The following is a 17,343-nucleotide window of genomic DNA, read 5'->3' as shown; positions in this document are numbered from 1 at the left end:
TAAACTGTGAGTGCTGTCCTTGCTTACAATACACAGTGTTATATTTCTACTGGGCAAAATCAGAAAGCATTGAAAAGCAAAGAAATAAAATACAGAAAGGGAACCGTTAAGACAATAACAATGACAGATATACAGTAAATCTTTATAAACATGATCAGATATGTGTTAGTTAAGTGAAGTTTGGAAAAGACAATTCTTTACTTAAGCACTATTCGGACGGGATTAGTTTTCCAAACAACGTCTGTCTTTTTCATGTGTTTGCAGAAGATTACGTGCATGGGACACACGTGTTTGTATTGTTTGATATTTTGCTTAAAATGTTAAATTATTACAGAACATGTAAATAATTTTAACAAATAAAAAATGCTTTATACAAATCTTTTTACAAAGTGTTTTATATAACTGGCTGCTTATAATAAGCCCAAAGAAAAGAAGAAATCATGATTAATAACAATTAATCTTCCCTGATTCTGACAGTGGCCAGTCTTTACAGTGTATGAGATTTGTCTCGTCTTAATTTGATTATTTTATTTCATAGAATGCACATCCATTTCTGAATGAATGGGACGCAGGAAGTACAATATATGTTAGTAAGACCTTACGGCCAATCATGTTAGCCAAAACACGAAAAGAACCGCGTTTTTTAAAGATATTGCTGGTAAACACGGACATTCGCATCCGGATGGGATTTAATTGCTCAGAGGACGTCTAAGTTCGGCAAAAAACAGTAGGTAAATTGCTCTAGAATTTCTACGGAGGTCGTGAGAAATAAACACAGACATGGCAATTCGATTGATTTTGTCTGAGGTCCCCCTGTAAACTAATCCAGTCCAAATAGGGCTTTAGTTACTTATGGATTTAAGAACAAGTACCTATCACTCGACAGGTTAATGAACACAATTTAGCAAAGAATAATGAAAATGTCAAATGAAATGTTGATAGAACATATTGGCCTCCCTGAACTGAACTATACGGAACACAATAAACTAATTTATGACCAACAGAGCTAGGAAACTAATTCAGATGTATCTGTTCTCTCTCTCTCTCTCTTTTTAACTGTCAAGTATTCCCAAAAAGAAATGTCTTTAGGTTTGCAAGATTTTCCAACCAGCAAGAAATAGTGAAGGTAAATGATATGTAATTCCATGGTTTTCAAGTCACATATAACTGTCTGATGAATGGCAGATGGAGGGAGTGTTTAAAAAGTACTGCTTGATGATTCAGACAAACAGATTCAGATTCAGACAAACAGGTGCGTTCACCAAAAGACCCATTCGCCAAAAGATATCCAATGTCATTTAGATTATATCCCTATTCAAGCTTCCACGTCAATTATTTATCATCTTCACAATCAAGAAACCTCATATGGAGTCATTTTATTATTTTTTATAAAAAATACTGATTACAACGGTAAAAAAATTCTACACATATCCCCAATTAAGCTTAACTGTTAAATATAATCCATGTAGCCCTGAAAATATTTTCTCTGTAATTACGTAGTATCAAGGCTTTTTTATGTAAAATTCCAAAGAGGTTAGCTGTCAGCCACAGCACCCTGGATTATAATGGAGCTAACTGCTGTGCTCGGACTTTCATTTAATATTAATATGCTGAGAAAAATTCTGCAAGAGAGGTTCTTTCTATTTCCTGTTTTACTCCACATTCACCATCTGTTCTTAAAGAGTAAAGATAAAGGAGAGGCCACCCAATAATATAATCTTTAAGATAGGCCCTTCATAAAAAGGCGCTTTCAAAGGATTGTGGTTGTTGAAAGGATTATTGTTTTTAAAGATACGTAAAAACAACTAAAATGCTGTATTACACATATCAGGCCAGTAGTTAGCAATGTCATACGATGTCTGTTTTCAACCTGTTTTCAATAGCTTACATTTTCAGGTAGTTTTGTAGTTTTCAGTTGAAAACTGTGTCAAGTAAACGGCCCTTAGATAGTAGCTGCCTACGAAGACTGCTAAAGCAATAGGCTGCAAAGGAGCTTACTATCTTGTATCATCAAGTGAAAATCAAACTACAATTAACATTTTTACATTAAAAAATAATAATTAAAATGTCCCTTTACTCGACAGGGTCATGGGTGGCCAAGGCTCATTGATGCACGTGGGAAGCGAAGGTTGGCCTGTGTGGTCCAATCCAAAAGATGAGCCATTGTAGCTGAAATGGCTGAAAAAGTGAAGGCTGGTTCTGATAGAAAGGTCTAATGTATGTTATTAGCAATACTAATTGATAGTACAAGGCTAGATTTATGTCCTCATTGGTGAAATATGATTTTGCCTTTATAATAGGAACTGTACCTGCCAAAGGGGACTGTCTGTTATCCAGCTAAACCATGAACCCCTTGAACCTGAGTCCAGCATTTTGGCCAAAGCAAGTGTAACCTCCCACATGCATGGTTGTAACCAAGGGAGACAAATGGGTTTTAAAACGAGGGAACATGTGGCAACTCCAATACTGATGCAATTATTGGATTTATAAAAATTACTTTAAAAATGAAAAATGCTGTGTTGTTCTATACTTTTTGTTTAAAAAAGCAAAATTGTCAACACAGGGAATATTAAATTCATTCATTCATTTTATGGTCTCTTTAAATGCAATTCTGGGGCCGTTTTCTTCCCCTGAAGAATATTTCATTAATTTTACAAATAAAAGGTAAGTTTATCTACTGTACCTAATCAATAGCATTTATTATTAAATCCAGACTAGCTATACACATTCACAGGTCTGTAATATCAGCACATACTTTATCTTTATATCAAACTGTAAAGACGGTTTCATCAGACGCATTGTCGTGATTACGCAATTAACTTCCTGTCAGTATTTATTTATGGGTCTAGCTAGTGTCTAAACTGATCTCTGAAACAAATACCTTGTCGAAAATAAAATGTTTGGTTTGCTTAAGACGAGGGGAGACGACAAGCGTGGATCACGAGGTTTGGCATCAAGGCAAAAAATCATGGACCTGTAGCTAACATTTTATACATTAAGTAACATTAGATCAGTGTAATAGTTAACACGGGTTAGATATGATATATAAACAAAGGTCATTTACTAGTCATTTATTTCCCTTATTATTAGAAATAAACTACTGTTAAAGACTCTGTTGTTATTTATTCTATGTGGAAGTCTACCAGAAAAAAGCCGCTTGTTTATGAAACCATCTGTATTAATTTTCTATATTAACTCTCCAATAATAAATCTAATAAAGAAAAATGCATAAAAATCCAGAGCTCTCTTGCTGAACACGGTTTTAAAAAAGCACAAATTATTCAAGATTCGTTTGACATTGTTCAAGTGCGTTTTATCAGCTTCCCACAATCCCTCATAAATGTCACCAAAATGGCAGAATTAGCAATGAGGAACATATCCCATCTGTCAAGATATTATCAGTGTGACGGTACTTGCTTGCTAAAGATTGTCTGTGTAGTCACTGTAGTCATTATTAAAGGCTCATTTGGGAAAACTGCACTATAAAGGTTGTCCAAGCACAAGTCTTTTAAAGAAGGATCCATAAAAATAATAATGTGGCTGCCTGCAGACAAAGCAAGGTAACACTATAAAAAATCACAGGTTTTAAATTACCACAACTGCCAGTTATCACTTTTGGCAACAATCTGTTACGTACATTTACATTAACTGAGCCAAATACAAAATATTGTTACAAGTCAGTAAAGACTTTTAAATTTTTAAATTTTCACTTTTTTCAGTGAATAGATTTGGGTGACACAGTGGCTCAGTGGGAAGCAAAAAGGTCCCTGGTTCAACCCTCGGCTGGGTTGGGAGGTCTTCCTGTGTTGAATTTGCATGTTGCCCTGTGTCAGTGTGGATTAACTATATGTAAAATGGTGTTAAGAAATAAACAAATAAACTAAAAGTGAATAGATTGGCCATATATTTTAACCAGGACCATTGTACTTTAAGAGTTAATAATTGAATGGACATACTGTAGCATGGCAAACATCACAGAACTACTAAATGCATCATTACATTCTAATGCTATTCTGCCTCATTATTACACTAAAAGCCAGAGCACCAATCTTCTGACATTATGCTTTCATCAAAGGATAATACTGGTTATTTTCAAAGTCTCGCTCTATGATACAATCATACAATTCAACAGAACAAAAACACATGCACAAAATAAATGTGTTAGAAATCTACACAACACATAACCAGACATGTATAAAAAGTGATTAAAGTGTTATTTTTGACCTGAAGAATCATTAAACGAAACCCAAGAACATGGACTATAAAACTTAGCTTAATGGTACTGTATGTAATCACATTTCAAAATAGTGAACACAACACAACTAAATGCCACACTCTTAGAACGAATGTGTTAAAAACAACACATTAGTGTTGATTCTGGGACAACTCACAAAGGGTGCACTCACATGATCCAAACCAAACCATGCCCCAGCGCGATTGTCACCCCTCCCTACTCCCCCAGGTGCACGCACTCGCACTGTACTTTTTATAGATCCGAGTCCGGGCGCGCTTTCGTCATTAAGATGCGATTGTTTTGAAAAAAGCAGGAAGTAAAGCTCTCTCTTAACACTGGAACCCACCGTAATGATAAGTCTGTGTTTTTTATTCGGAGTCGTTTGGTGCGCGATTACAGACAGCCGTCTCACATGTCATCATATTGCTTAGTTGATCTGTCACGTGTGCAGCTCGGACATTCACGTAACTCCGCTGCTCGCATCAAAAGGTTTTTAATGAGGCAGATGAACGTGAGTGGTCGCGCAACTGACGTCTTCACCTTTTGAATCGCGCTCAGGTGCGATTGCGCTCACACCACAGCCTTCCGCGCCTGAGCCCAAGTGAACCGCGCTCGGGCCCACCTCTGCAACCCGGCCGCGGCGCGATTAACCAATCTGCGCCCGGGCGCGGAAAAGAGCGATCACACTAGTCAAACAAACCAGGCTTTGGGGGTCAAACGCGCCTGAGCGCGGATTGGTTTGGATAGTGTGTGTGCGCCCTTAATGCTTTGTCCCAGAATCCACCCATCTCTGTGTTATTATAGAAACAACACAAGTTGTGTTACTTATTTTGTTCAAAAGCATGATCAACGTAAGTCTACATATGATATTAACAAGGAACGATGCTTCTAACGATGTTAGTAATGATGGAACTTACGATGTTCGTTGGCTAACGATGCTTTTGGGAAACGCACCCCAGTTCAGTAGCTCTGTGTGTGTAAACAGACCTTGGCCCCTACACGGTAAAAAATAAAGGTACAAGGCTGTCACTGGGGCAGTACCCTTTAAAAAATGTCCTAATATGTACCATTTAGGTACAAATATGTTTCTTTGAACTGCCAATATGTACCTTTGAAGAACTAATATATGCACTCTTTGGGTACAAAGCTGTACCTTTTTGAAAGGGTACTGTCCCAGTGACAACTTTTGTACCTTTATTTCTGAGAGTGCATTTTAACAATCTAAGCGCATGGTCTAAAGTGCACGGTGCACAGTCTTTAAGGGAATGTCTGAATACACTTTTGCTAGTTTAACAATGGGAAAAATGATTTGTGCGCCTAGTGCACAGTCTAAAAGAGTTATATTCTTGTAATGAATAATGGGTGTGTTTTGTGCGTAATGTGAAATAAACCAATTAAAAGACAGTTACGCTCGTCCCATGCTGATTTCCTATATTTAGATTGTGGAATTTGTAAACTGAAAAACTAAGCAGAGGAAGAAGACCATGAGTTTAAGATTAATGTTTTCAAATATTATGTTATTTTTATTTGTATTTAAGTATTGTATTTGGTTCTCTTAAAAAAGTATTTTAATTGCAGGCTTTTAATTGCTGTACATGTACTATATAGCCTACATGATAAGTGTAATCTCAAAAAGTAATTTACAAATATGCCAGAAAAGGTTTGTACTCTAAAATACTTTATTTGTAACAAACAGGAGATAAAGAATTTACAAACGTGTGGAGAGCCGAAATGTTTCAGCACTCGGACAGCGCCTTGAGTGTTTTTAAAAGCATTACTAAAAAATTCATAATTTCACCATCTCCACATACACAAGTCATCATATAGATTAAATCCATGGGGTAGCATAAAAAAACATAGAATAGATGCAATATTTGTATTTGTTTAAAGTAAAACATTCAAGGGTAGAGGTGAAGCAGCTCTTTACACCTTTTAATGTCTCATAACCGGTCCTCATTTATGTCCAAGAGATGCAATAATAATCTTTTACATTTTAATCCTTTAATTTTTTTATATATAAAAAAATGTGTGCTGCTGCGTATCCATATATGTACTTGTAATAAGCAAACGCGCATTGTCGTCTCATTTATAGGCGCATATTACTAACGCGACAAAAACAATCCCATTGACTTTAGAGCAGGTTTTAGTTGCTAAATGGCCACAAAATAGCAACACACCAACAATGCGCCTGAACACACCTCGTTTTCAAGCCAACACAACCATGGGCACAAAAACGGGCACAAATGCATTTGCTATGTAAACCACGTGACGCTGGATATGAATAATAATAATAACTGCGCCGGGCTCAAACTAGCAAGAAACACTTGCGTCGTGCATTGCGCCGGATGTGTGATAAGGACCATGTTATGGAAGTAGGCGATTTCAGATGCAGCATAAGATACTGTAGCATCTGTCGTTACAAATCAAAATAATTGAATTTCAGAAGCAATAAAAACAGGTAATACATTGTATATTTTCTTGTCATTTCATCCCCATCAGTCTGTTTCTCTTTGTGATGTTTTAGTTTTAGCTGCCACAGTCGGTGCGATCACAGATGGCATGTTTAACAGTGTCACCTCATTTTCACAGATGATTTCTCATTACATCTCCCTTGATCCTCTACAAATCTATTGCTTCCTGTTCTATTAGTGCCACATCAGGAAAAATCAACAAAAACAACATGATAAACGTGATCAGAACAACACGCATTGTATACACAGTAGGACAATATTGCATGATTGCAAATAATGGAAACACTTCTGTAAATAAGCACAGTTATGTATTACAATACAATTCGATCACATTCTGTACCAGAATAATTATTTGTGTGGAACAAAAAGCCTATGACTACTGAATAATTACTTGAGACTAATTATCATCTCCGTTGCTCGTTTCAAATTTTGTTTATGTCAAAATGTCTTATTAGTTTTACTATTCAAAAAGCAGAAACGATAATTGCTCTATGCCAAGCCCTTAGTACACAGAAAGTCATTTGAAGAAAACCCTTTGTTCCATTTTTTTTTTTTTTTGCAGACAACTTCCTGTTTTAAAAACCCAAAAAAGACATCAGCAGTTCAGAAAAAAGTACTGTATGACGGCAACTGGCAAACTTCTTGTTTGTCATATTTACACTGTATATTTTGATAAATTCATTTAATTTCACAATAGAATGTACTTGTTATGTTATTTCTGTTGTCAGACAAGAACCAATCTACATTAGAAACTGCCTTATGTAAGTTTAATAACTTATTTCTACTTATTTGCTTATTAGTTTACTGGATATTACGGTAGGATGCTTATTGTACTTATCCATTAACTTAAGCTATGGCTGCACATTACAGTTGTACAATACTCAGTCTGATTCATTTCTTAAACTACCCTCCTGAAAACACCAGTTTACAAGTTTTCATGCTGTTTTATGTTGGTCTATAACAGTATATCCAGGTTGTATAACCAGTTATATAAGGGTGATTACTCAGCATGCTTTTTTGTTAAGCTTGATTCCAAACATTTTGCAGACACTGTTAGCCAACCAACCAGGGTACATTTTTCGGTAGGTGTTTTCAAATCGAAGCCATGACATTTGTGTTAATAACAAGAATGCTCTACCATTTGAGCTACAGGAGCACTGTAAAATATATTATAATCTTTTTACCAGGATAAAGAAAAAGTTTAAGAATTGTACGTGTTGCTCACATAACATTGTAGCACAGTGTTCAGTTCAATTCAGTTTTATTTATACAGCGCTTTTCACAATTGTTAATTGTTTCTAAGCTGCTTTACATTAGATGCAGGAGAAAACACAGAAAACTGATGGACCACATAAGCGGCAGAATATAGCGGCAAAGATTAAACCGTACTAGTGAGCGTAGTAATAATGTAACGTATAGAAGAGCGTGCTAAGTTAAGCCAATGTCTAAGCCATGACTCCCTAGGGGTTGAAAAAACAACTAGGAGAAAAACCCTCCTGGCTCTTTTTGTCTGGAGGGAAAAAAAACCTTGAGAGAAAGCCAGACACAGCTGATTCTATATAGGATATACTATATAGTGTTAACACAGTGTTATGAGACTTTTGCCATTATTATGTTTTTAAGCAACTGAAAAAGCACAAATGTCATTGCCGGTCAAAACTGCTCAAGGATGCAAAATCAGCCAAAGACCCCAGAGGGTTAATTAAATAATGCCCCTGGACACAAAAAGATGCATGTCCCAGACTGGTCAATTAATTAATGTATAGCAAATTTATTCAATTGTATCTTCTTCAGCTTTGTTCAGTTTTTATTTGTTCCGTTACTTGTGTATAGTGATTCTTGGTTCCTTCCATTACTGTTTACTTTAACTCTTTCACCACCAGCGTTTTTGAAAAATGTTGCCAGCCAGTACCAGCATTTCTTATGATTTTCACAAAAGTTTAATGCCTTCCAGAAAATGTCCTTCTTTAAATCTACAAACACACAAAATATATCAAATGAAAGAACAGAGCATTTGCTTTCAAACAAAAAAAGTTTCATCCTACCTTTATTTTTTCTCTTTTTATCACCTCTCAGATATAGGTCGGTTTCTTCAAAATTACAAAATTTTGAGCAGAAAGCTGAGATAATTGCGTTTTTGTGTAAGACTTTTAATAGTGATCAGATGCAGAGCGATCATCAAAACATACACAGAGTTGTTACTGTTTGCCCTAAGTGGTTGCTTCTGGGTTTTATAAGTTGGGTAAGAGCGCCACCTGGTGGATAATAGCAGAAATAGGGATTGCCGGAAAAACTCAACATTGGCAGCGAAGCGCTTTCTTCTTATTGACGAGTTAACTCGTCAATGGTGTTGAAAGAGTTAATATTTTCCCTTAAAGGGGTATTTCATGCATTCTGACCATAGACTGTAAAAAAAGATGGACGACGCGACGTCGCCTCCCACCATTGTAATGAATTGAAGCCAAAAATGTCAGACCACGGTCGCCGCCATGTTACGTAAAATTGTCAGTTTGGAGCCAAGGCATGCGCAGAAGGAATCGTCTGTGGAGCCAGAGGCGGAGCCGCGGTATCAAACTTCCGCCCAAACGCCCGCGCGGCCAATTCAACCACGCCAATCATAACGTCACGCCCCATTTCTATTGCATCAAATTGCATGCTAAAATGAACCTTACCACTATAATGAAGACTTGAACATATACCAGCGTGATAAAAACTACTTGAAAGGACCAAAACCATCTATCGGAAACTTTTATTGGAAGTGTAAATAATTTTTTTATTTAGAGCAGAGTCCCATTCGTTTGAATGGAGAGGGCAGGGTTTATGACTTGTACTGCAGCCAGCCACCAGGGGGCGATCAAAGAGCCAGAGGCTTCACTTTTCAAGGCTTATGAGGCACACCCGATTCTGACTTATTAACACAGTTATAGAGGTGTTTCCTAATGCTAAATGTAGGCAAATTGTCAAAAAAGCAGTTAGGCGTGTTACAGAGTATTTCTGTGACGAATGCACTTAGCCAGGGTTCGTACAAGCTTCCGAAAGTTTTTCGATTACGAGCTGACATTTTAGGGGTTTCTATAAAAAAATCTTTTATATTTTTATGGGCACTTCCCCCGGAAAACCCCGCCCACCCGTCAATCAGCGAAAGACGCTAAAACTTACAAACATCACATCACGCGACAGCTTTGTTTAATTTCAAAACTCAACAATGGCACCAAAGAAGAAGTGTGTTTTTGGATGTAAGGAGAAGAAAGCCAGCCTTATGGAAACAATGGATATATATATTTATTATCCGGGGTAGCAGCATTTTTTCGTACGTATTCGCTAAAGCTAATCTTTCTTTTTTAAATCTGATTAAACTAAAGACTCTTCAGAGATATATGAAGGATGTAATACTATCCTATAGGTACTTCAGATTAACATCAGAAATGCAGAAACAGCGTGTGTTATGTGAGCTTTAAGATCTTAAAATATGTTTATTTAAGAAATAGATAGTTCACAGTCAACGGCTGGATTGAGTTATATTGCATCACACGAGCTTCGCTGTCTGCCACTAATTTCCATATTTGTCCTCAAACGCTACACAACTTTGTCGCATTGGCAATGGTCACTGGCTTTCATGTTCATGAAGCCCATGTCTACTGACCTTACACATTTGAGAGATGAAAGCGTGACTTTGTTTTGTTGGGATTTTGACCTAGGTGTCACTTTCATGATGTCCCAAGGGCCATTGGTATCACAGAGACATGGCCTGGGCCAGATACCAGTTCTAATCTGTTCCGACTGGGCCACAAAAAGCAGGAAATGCGAAATGCAATTCATAAAATGCAAGTAACCTTATATCTGTGAAACAACAGGATGATGGATAGGACGAAATACAAAGGCTTATCATAATAGACACACTCTTTACATATCCTGTTTGGTAAATATATTTTACCTTTACATTCAGACATTTAACAGACACTTTGATCCAAAGGGACTTGCAAAATGATCTTATCTACTTGCCATATTTTATGTTAAATGCCACTCAAACAAACCCTATGGCACTGTGAGACAAATTCACCGGTCATAGAAACCTGGGCAGCTTGCATCCATAATAAAAACAAAAAAGGGCAAACAAAGTCAAGTATTACCAAGAGTAATTTGCACAATGTGTTTTGTGCCTTGAATTATTAACTGCAGAGAAGCAGAAGATAGAGAGATTCAATTTCGTACAAAAACATTTTTATAACTGTGTTCTTGAAACAAAACCAGTTGGGAACCACTTTTCTAAAGTCAGTTCTGGCAGACTGTGATTGATGTGATTAGCTAGTGAAATACAGTAGATTGTATAAGGTCTGGTAACTGGCTGGGGGTTGGTGACCTCCTATGGTCAGCCGTTGGCTCCACCTACAGTCAAATTAGATTTGCTTTGTTGAAACCCAGAATGTAACTGCTGTTCAACACCACATGCTATTTAATTGCCCCGCTGTGAGATTAAATAGCCTCTAATGTTACCTTCTAATACACATGACCCTTATAAGCTGTGGTCCCATTGTGGTTTCTTTATTGCTACCATGATGAGAACAGTATGCACAGTTTGTCATTAAGAAGCCATTTTTCTTTTTATAATTACCTCATATTATTTCCTTGTACCTTTGTGTTGATCTTCACAGCAGTACCTCGAATGTATCAAATAAAAAATGTTTAACATATAACATTCTTGTGTAGCATAATATCAAATATATTCTGTATGGAGCTTGAAAACTAAAAGGGGTCCTTTATCTTTAGCAGCGAGGGATAGGGATGCACCGATACTGATACTGGTATCGGGTATCGGCCTCAATACCACATTTTCTAAAGTACTCGTACTCGTTAAAAGTCCCCCGATACCTGGAATCGATACCACGGTCTGAGAAATGTCTATGTTTGAGCGGCGTGTAAGGGGTTAATGCCTCTTGTGTTGTCCAAAGAGGCAGAGTTTACAACAAACTGGAAAACTAGTCCTTTGTTTTTTGTTTTTGTTAAATTATATGACTAAAGCTGTTACCTGTAAATTTTTTTATTAAGTACTCGGTATCGGCAAGTACTGAAATGCAAATACTCGTACTCATACTCGTATTCCAAAAAAGTGGTATCGGTGCATCCCTAGCGAGGGATAAAAAACTCTCCAGTTTGTTGTTAGGGACTTCCAAATCAGATGTAATTAGCAAAAGAACCAAATCACTTTTTAAGGTCCTTTTGCCATTGGGTGTTTTCACATCTGTAGTTTCGTTCATTTGGTCAGACCAAAAGCAAAAAATTATACATTGTAGCTTTTTTAGCAATTTTCAACTAGCCTGACGTTGTCATACTCAATTCTAGTCAGAATTTAAGTCTGATACCCCTCCATTGGGCTATGATTATGAGGCGTGTCTCAACCGAAAAATGCCTCTGCACTCAATTGGATAGACCTATGACCAATCAGGGCAACGGAGTGTGTGACATATGTTGAAATGACATATTTTTTGCAGCCTGACCGAACTGCTAGTTATTTCGCTACAATGACACTAACATTGTGTTTATACTAAGTCTGAGTTAGCGAACGTACATCAACACCTACTATGTTAACGACGATACCCATTACGTTTGCTTGAAAAATATCGGAGCCTAGCATGTCCCTCCACTTATTCAGCAGTCACGATTCCGGGGTTCCGAAAAGTAGCTGGCAACGACCGCTAATTATATCCATCTCGTCGTGCACGCCGAGTTGCATCGCCGTGATACCCATTTCAGTTGCTTCTTTAACTTGGTCCTCCATAAGTGCAACCAACTTTTGCCGAATCCCTTAGGAAGGACGGCAAAAACATCTTTTCGATCAACAAATGCCTTGATCGCGTTTCTACAGCGGCAGCCATTTCGTTGTAAATAGATTCAGCACACGTGCTCTTTGGTGACGTGGTTGACTACGTTTCGGTTGATCATCTGTCCATCATCTTATAAAGCCTGCCCTGACAATTTGATTGGTCAACCAGCTTTGAGTCTCGCATAGTAGCTTCTCAACAGAGAAACCCCAGACTGATCTTCCCGTCCTCAAAATGTTGTGGGCAGGGCTAAGATCGGCTGGCACCCAGGCTAGTTTTCAACACCAGTTAAAACGAAACAAAATTCAGTCATTTGATAAGATCCACATCACTCATTGGCCACATGTATTTGAACGTACAGTATTTCCTAAACTGCTTCTCGATTGGTCAGAATCAACGTGAAATTCCAACGGAACCCCTGAAGTAAACAAAAATGAGGAAAATACAGCAGACACCGTGGACATACAACTGCACCTGAAATATTTATCTGATTGTTATACATAGTTTGTATACAGCACTCTAGACAAACTTTTTATTTCCAGAATGAATTGCGGATACAGACACCAAATTTCTGAGGCTCCGCCTGTACCTCCTCGCAACTCCAGGTATGTCCGCGATCTGTCATTGTGCTAATATTGGTAACAGAAACTGTCAACAAACACTTCCTCATCCGATAATGCACTGTGCAGCTGACTACGGCAGCTGGTTTAGTCCAAAAATGCACAGTAGGACTACTTTTGCAGTTAGGTCGGTTCGATCTCAGATTGTGTTCTCACCACAAACGAACCGCTCTAGAGTACGTTTGAAAACGTAACGAGACCACCTCTTCAAGGAGGTCTCTGTCCGCTTGTTTGATCCACTTTTGGTGCGCACCAGAGTTCGATTGCAGCATTCTCACCTGCCCAAACGAACCGCATCAATCTGGTAAGATTTAATCGAACTAAATTAGGCAGTTGTGAAAGCACCCTTAGTCTTAGCCTCAGAAGTCAAGCCCACGGCTGAACGTCTGACGCATATGGAACACTTTTCTTGAAACACTTCATCAAATATTGAAGTCATTCTCTGTTTGGTTAAATTATACAGGATTTCCAGCTAGGAGCTGTGTGTGTCACAATCTTTTACAGTCGGCCCGGTCACAATACAAAGACGTCTGATGGAAGAAGACAATATGCTAATAAAAGCTGAATGTTTAAAAATATGCAAGGTATTTTCATGTGTTGGTCATTGTCGTTATAAACTATAGAGACGTTCATGAATGATGCTTGCACACCCGTCTGTTATTGTGGTGACATCTCCAAGTCCTTAAACGTGACGTGGCACAAAGCGAAATGTGATTGGTTGTTTTACATGTCAGTCATATTGTCTAGTAGGCGGTCCTTAGCAATTCAAAGCTGCCATGGTTCCCAGACCTTTAGTAGGTTTATTTTTTGTGTGTGGTAATTTTTGAAAAAGGCACAGAGTTTAGACATTTCAGTGCAGTCTACTATCTGTATAAAATGTAAAATGATTTTTTATGCAAAGACAAATATAATAAGTACAAAATCATTTTAATATATTCACCTTTAGGGCAAGGCGGTCTATTGTACCTGGAGGCCATTATAGTAACACACTCAGCAATACAAATAGGCATACTGTCATAGCCTGGTTAGCCAGACCTACATCAAGATGTAAGGTCTGGCAACTCTTCACACAAACGGCTCAATGCAAGGGGCAGGATATAAGGTTGTCCCTCAAAATGCCTCTGCACGCTAGGATAGCGCTATGACCAATCAGAGCAACGAAGAAGGTGACGTAGTTACCGTAACCAGTCGGCAAAACTCCAAACACATCTTTCTTGCTTAAAAAGGACTTCAGTAGGGTTATTTCCTCTTCTCTCAAAAAAAAACATAAGTCTAAGTCCTCCAGAGTCGCGACCAAAGCCGCTTCAAAAGAAAGCTGTTCCCCAGCAGCCATTCTTTGTTTTCAAGAAGAAACCGTTGCAGCTCTGTCGTCATCATGTTAAGCCCGCCCCACAGACGCTACACACGATGTGATTGGCCTGACCAAATTTTGGTTTTTGGAGCTGTTAAGTGTATTGTGAGTGCCTAGACTAAACCCTGGCAGCAAATATATTTTGCGGCCGCTAGGGTGCGTCTAGATTTCTAGGCTAATACTGTCATACAGTGGGGAAAGAAAACACAATCTCATGGTAATTCATAAGTTTTTAGTGTGGGGTTTTTATTATTGTTTTTTAAATGTTGTACGTTTTTACGATTCGCTTTGTACGAATTTAAACAAATTAGCCAACTGGTAAAATAGGCACAAATTCCTTTGAGATCTATCTGTAAGATTTCAGTCATAAAATTTCATGTCAAAAAATCTTATACAATTGTATCATAAATGTTGGTTCTTAATCTCAAATTGCGCTGGAATATTATAGTAAGCAAACTGTTAAAATGCATTATCAGGGCTTTCATTCTTATAGCAGCCCTAATTTGGCTTGAGATTTTTTCTTTTGTTCATTTCTTTTTTTGTGAATGAAAATTTTCTCTTAGCCAGCATGCAAACAACTTTGTTGCTTTGTGTCATCCAAATTTTGTAATAAAGTTGTTGGAAGGCATTCCGAATTATGGTTGCCATAGTAACAGTTTCGTCGGATGCACCCACGTTGCCGCAGTTCCGCATCTGGACTGAAGTGAACTTCTGGTCTGTGCTTGTTTGTTGGTCTGGCTAGCAACTAAACTAACCTCTGAAACAAATAAAGTGGAAAATAAAAATGTTTTGGCTTCCAACAGATAAGGGGAGACGGCGAGCATGGATCACCACTGTGCTGAAATATTTGGCCAGTTAAAAATTGAATAATCTGTAGCTTAATATAACATTGTATATGTTAATTTAACCACAATAATGGTTTAGTTATGAATTGAACTGTTATCATGTTATTATTTTGTTTTATGGTGCTACTTAGCTATATTTTTTAATTTATGAAGGTTTAAATCAAAACAAACCAACTGCAGTTGAATTGATATTAATTGGAATGCACAACCAAAAAACAAGATTTCTGAAAAAAAAAAACCGTCATATATATATATATATTTATATATTTATTTTGCATGTTATCAGAACTCCTCTTGTAGGACTCTGTTGTTATTTATTCTATGCGGAAGTCTGCCAGAAGTTAAATTTGGTCCACAAAAGCTGTTTGTTTATGTTGTTTCCGCTGAAAATGTCTATAAGCAATTGAGTAACTGTCCACTGTGCAGTTGCTGATGAAAGACGGATGAAGTAAACTCCATTGCTTTACTCCCACTGGTATAAGTCGCTCATTTGCAAGTAAAAAAATCTAAACTTTGTTACGTTGCTGGACACGCCCACTTCCTTACGCCACGGTCACTGGCACTCGTGTTGCTGGAAGTAGCCAAACGTTAATTTAAACGAACAAGATTGTGTCGCTCTGCCGTTGCAAGTCCCTGTAAGATTGCAAATAAGCACCTTTTGTGTACTTTCCATATTTAATGAACCAATACTGTGTTTGTTTTTGTACATGCTCCTTGAATGTGCGAGAGTGTGAAAGACTGTTATCTCACCTTCGCCACAGTCCTTTTCCTCCTCCTCTATGCTGCTTTTGATAGTATCATACTCCTCGTCGATGTTCTGGTTTCCACGGATTTGGCTCAGAACGCGCCGGGCCTTCTGGGTAAGACCCTTCTGGATGAGCCAGCGAGGGCTCTCTGGTAAAAACAGGAACCCTAGGAACTGTAGCATTGCAGGAACCACCGACAGACCCAACATATACCTGCACAGATGGGAAACAATTGGTATCTTAAGCTTTAATTAACTGCTGGCAGTTAAAATAATTGAGATTAATTTACCCGCGAGCACACCCAATTAGTAAAAGTATCTATTAGAACAGTTTATTTTTTAAGAGTTGAGAATTACTTTGAAGACTATTAAAGAACCAGTCATTTGTATTTAGTTGACAAGACAACAGTACATTTTCTTTGTAAATCAATTACATTTCATATCTTCTGGCTAGAAGTTGTCCATCGATTTTTCTGTGTTTTCTCCTGCATCTATAAATGTAAAGCTGCTTTGAAACAATTAACAATTGTGAAAAGTGCTATATAAATAAAATTGAATTGAATTATGCAGTAAAACTTTCACAATTCGTGCTAGGAAGATGAATTATACAATTAAGATAGCAACATTCCCATCAGGTAGATCTTTTTATTAAATTTTTCTCCCAGCTACATGTTGAAGTGAGATATTCAGCAGCTGGTCTGGTTTATTGTGTATTGTTCGGAGGGTTTATTGTGCCAGGCTACAGACAGAATCAGCCTGATTTCTTCCAGTTGGGTTGACATTCACATCAAACTGAGGTTGACAAATCCACAGAGTGGAACTATTTCTGTATGATTAATCTATTCAACACAATCCCGTGTTCCTATTCCATTTAGCCAAAGACAACTCGGGATTAGACTGTTATTCAAAAGCGAACCAAATGAAATAATATCCAGATAACAGTAGGTCGATGCAAATATAGTGCGCATCAAATCAGGTCCTCTTTCTATCTTATTCACCTAATTAAATGGTTAGTTTTTGTATAATGTTTCATGGTGGGTAAACCAATAATACATATTGATGGAAATCTGAGAAAATGACAGATTCGCAGGTATTTTACAAGTTGGCTAATTTGTATGAATTCAGTTTATTATAAACGATTATCATAAAAAATACAATAATGAAACTCCACCCCTGACCACAACGTCATAGGGGCAAAAGCAAATAGTACGAAAACGCATGAGTATGGTTGTACAAATTAATACAAATTAACCACCTC

General features: G+C 37.5%; 2 protein-coding genes across 2 annotated transcripts in view; one reads left to right on the top strand and one right to left on the bottom strand.

Moving 5' to 3' along the window:
• LOC135760676 (proton myo-inositol cotransporter) overlaps nt 1-17,343 on the bottom strand; it is a 78,896-nt gene that overhangs the window by 44,613 nt on the left and 16,940 nt on the right. Inside the window, exon 3 of the mRNA XM_065274758.2 lies at nt 16,091-16,299. Within this exon, the coding sequence (XP_065130830.1) occupies nt 16,091-16,299 (209 nt within the window). The remainder of the gene's footprint in view (nt 1-16,090; nt 16,300-17,343) is intronic.
• LOC135750550 (uncharacterized) overlaps nt 7,324-17,343 on the top strand; it is a 65,705-nt gene continuing 55,685 nt past the window's right edge. The window contains exon 1 of the mRNA XM_073813683.1: nt 7,324-7,466. The gene's annotated coding sequence lies outside the window, so the exon portion shown is untranslated. The remainder of the gene's footprint in view (nt 7,467-17,343) is intronic.

Source organism: Paramisgurnus dabryanus, chromosome 1, assembly GCF_030506205.2.
Source record: "Paramisgurnus dabryanus chromosome 1, PD_genome_1.1, whole genome shotgun sequence".
Lineage (NCBI taxonomy): Eukaryota > Metazoa > Chordata > Actinopteri > Cypriniformes > Cobitidae > Paramisgurnus > Paramisgurnus dabryanus.
Note: the sequence above shows the minus strand (reverse complement) of the source record. Positions and strands in the feature narration are given on the sequence as shown.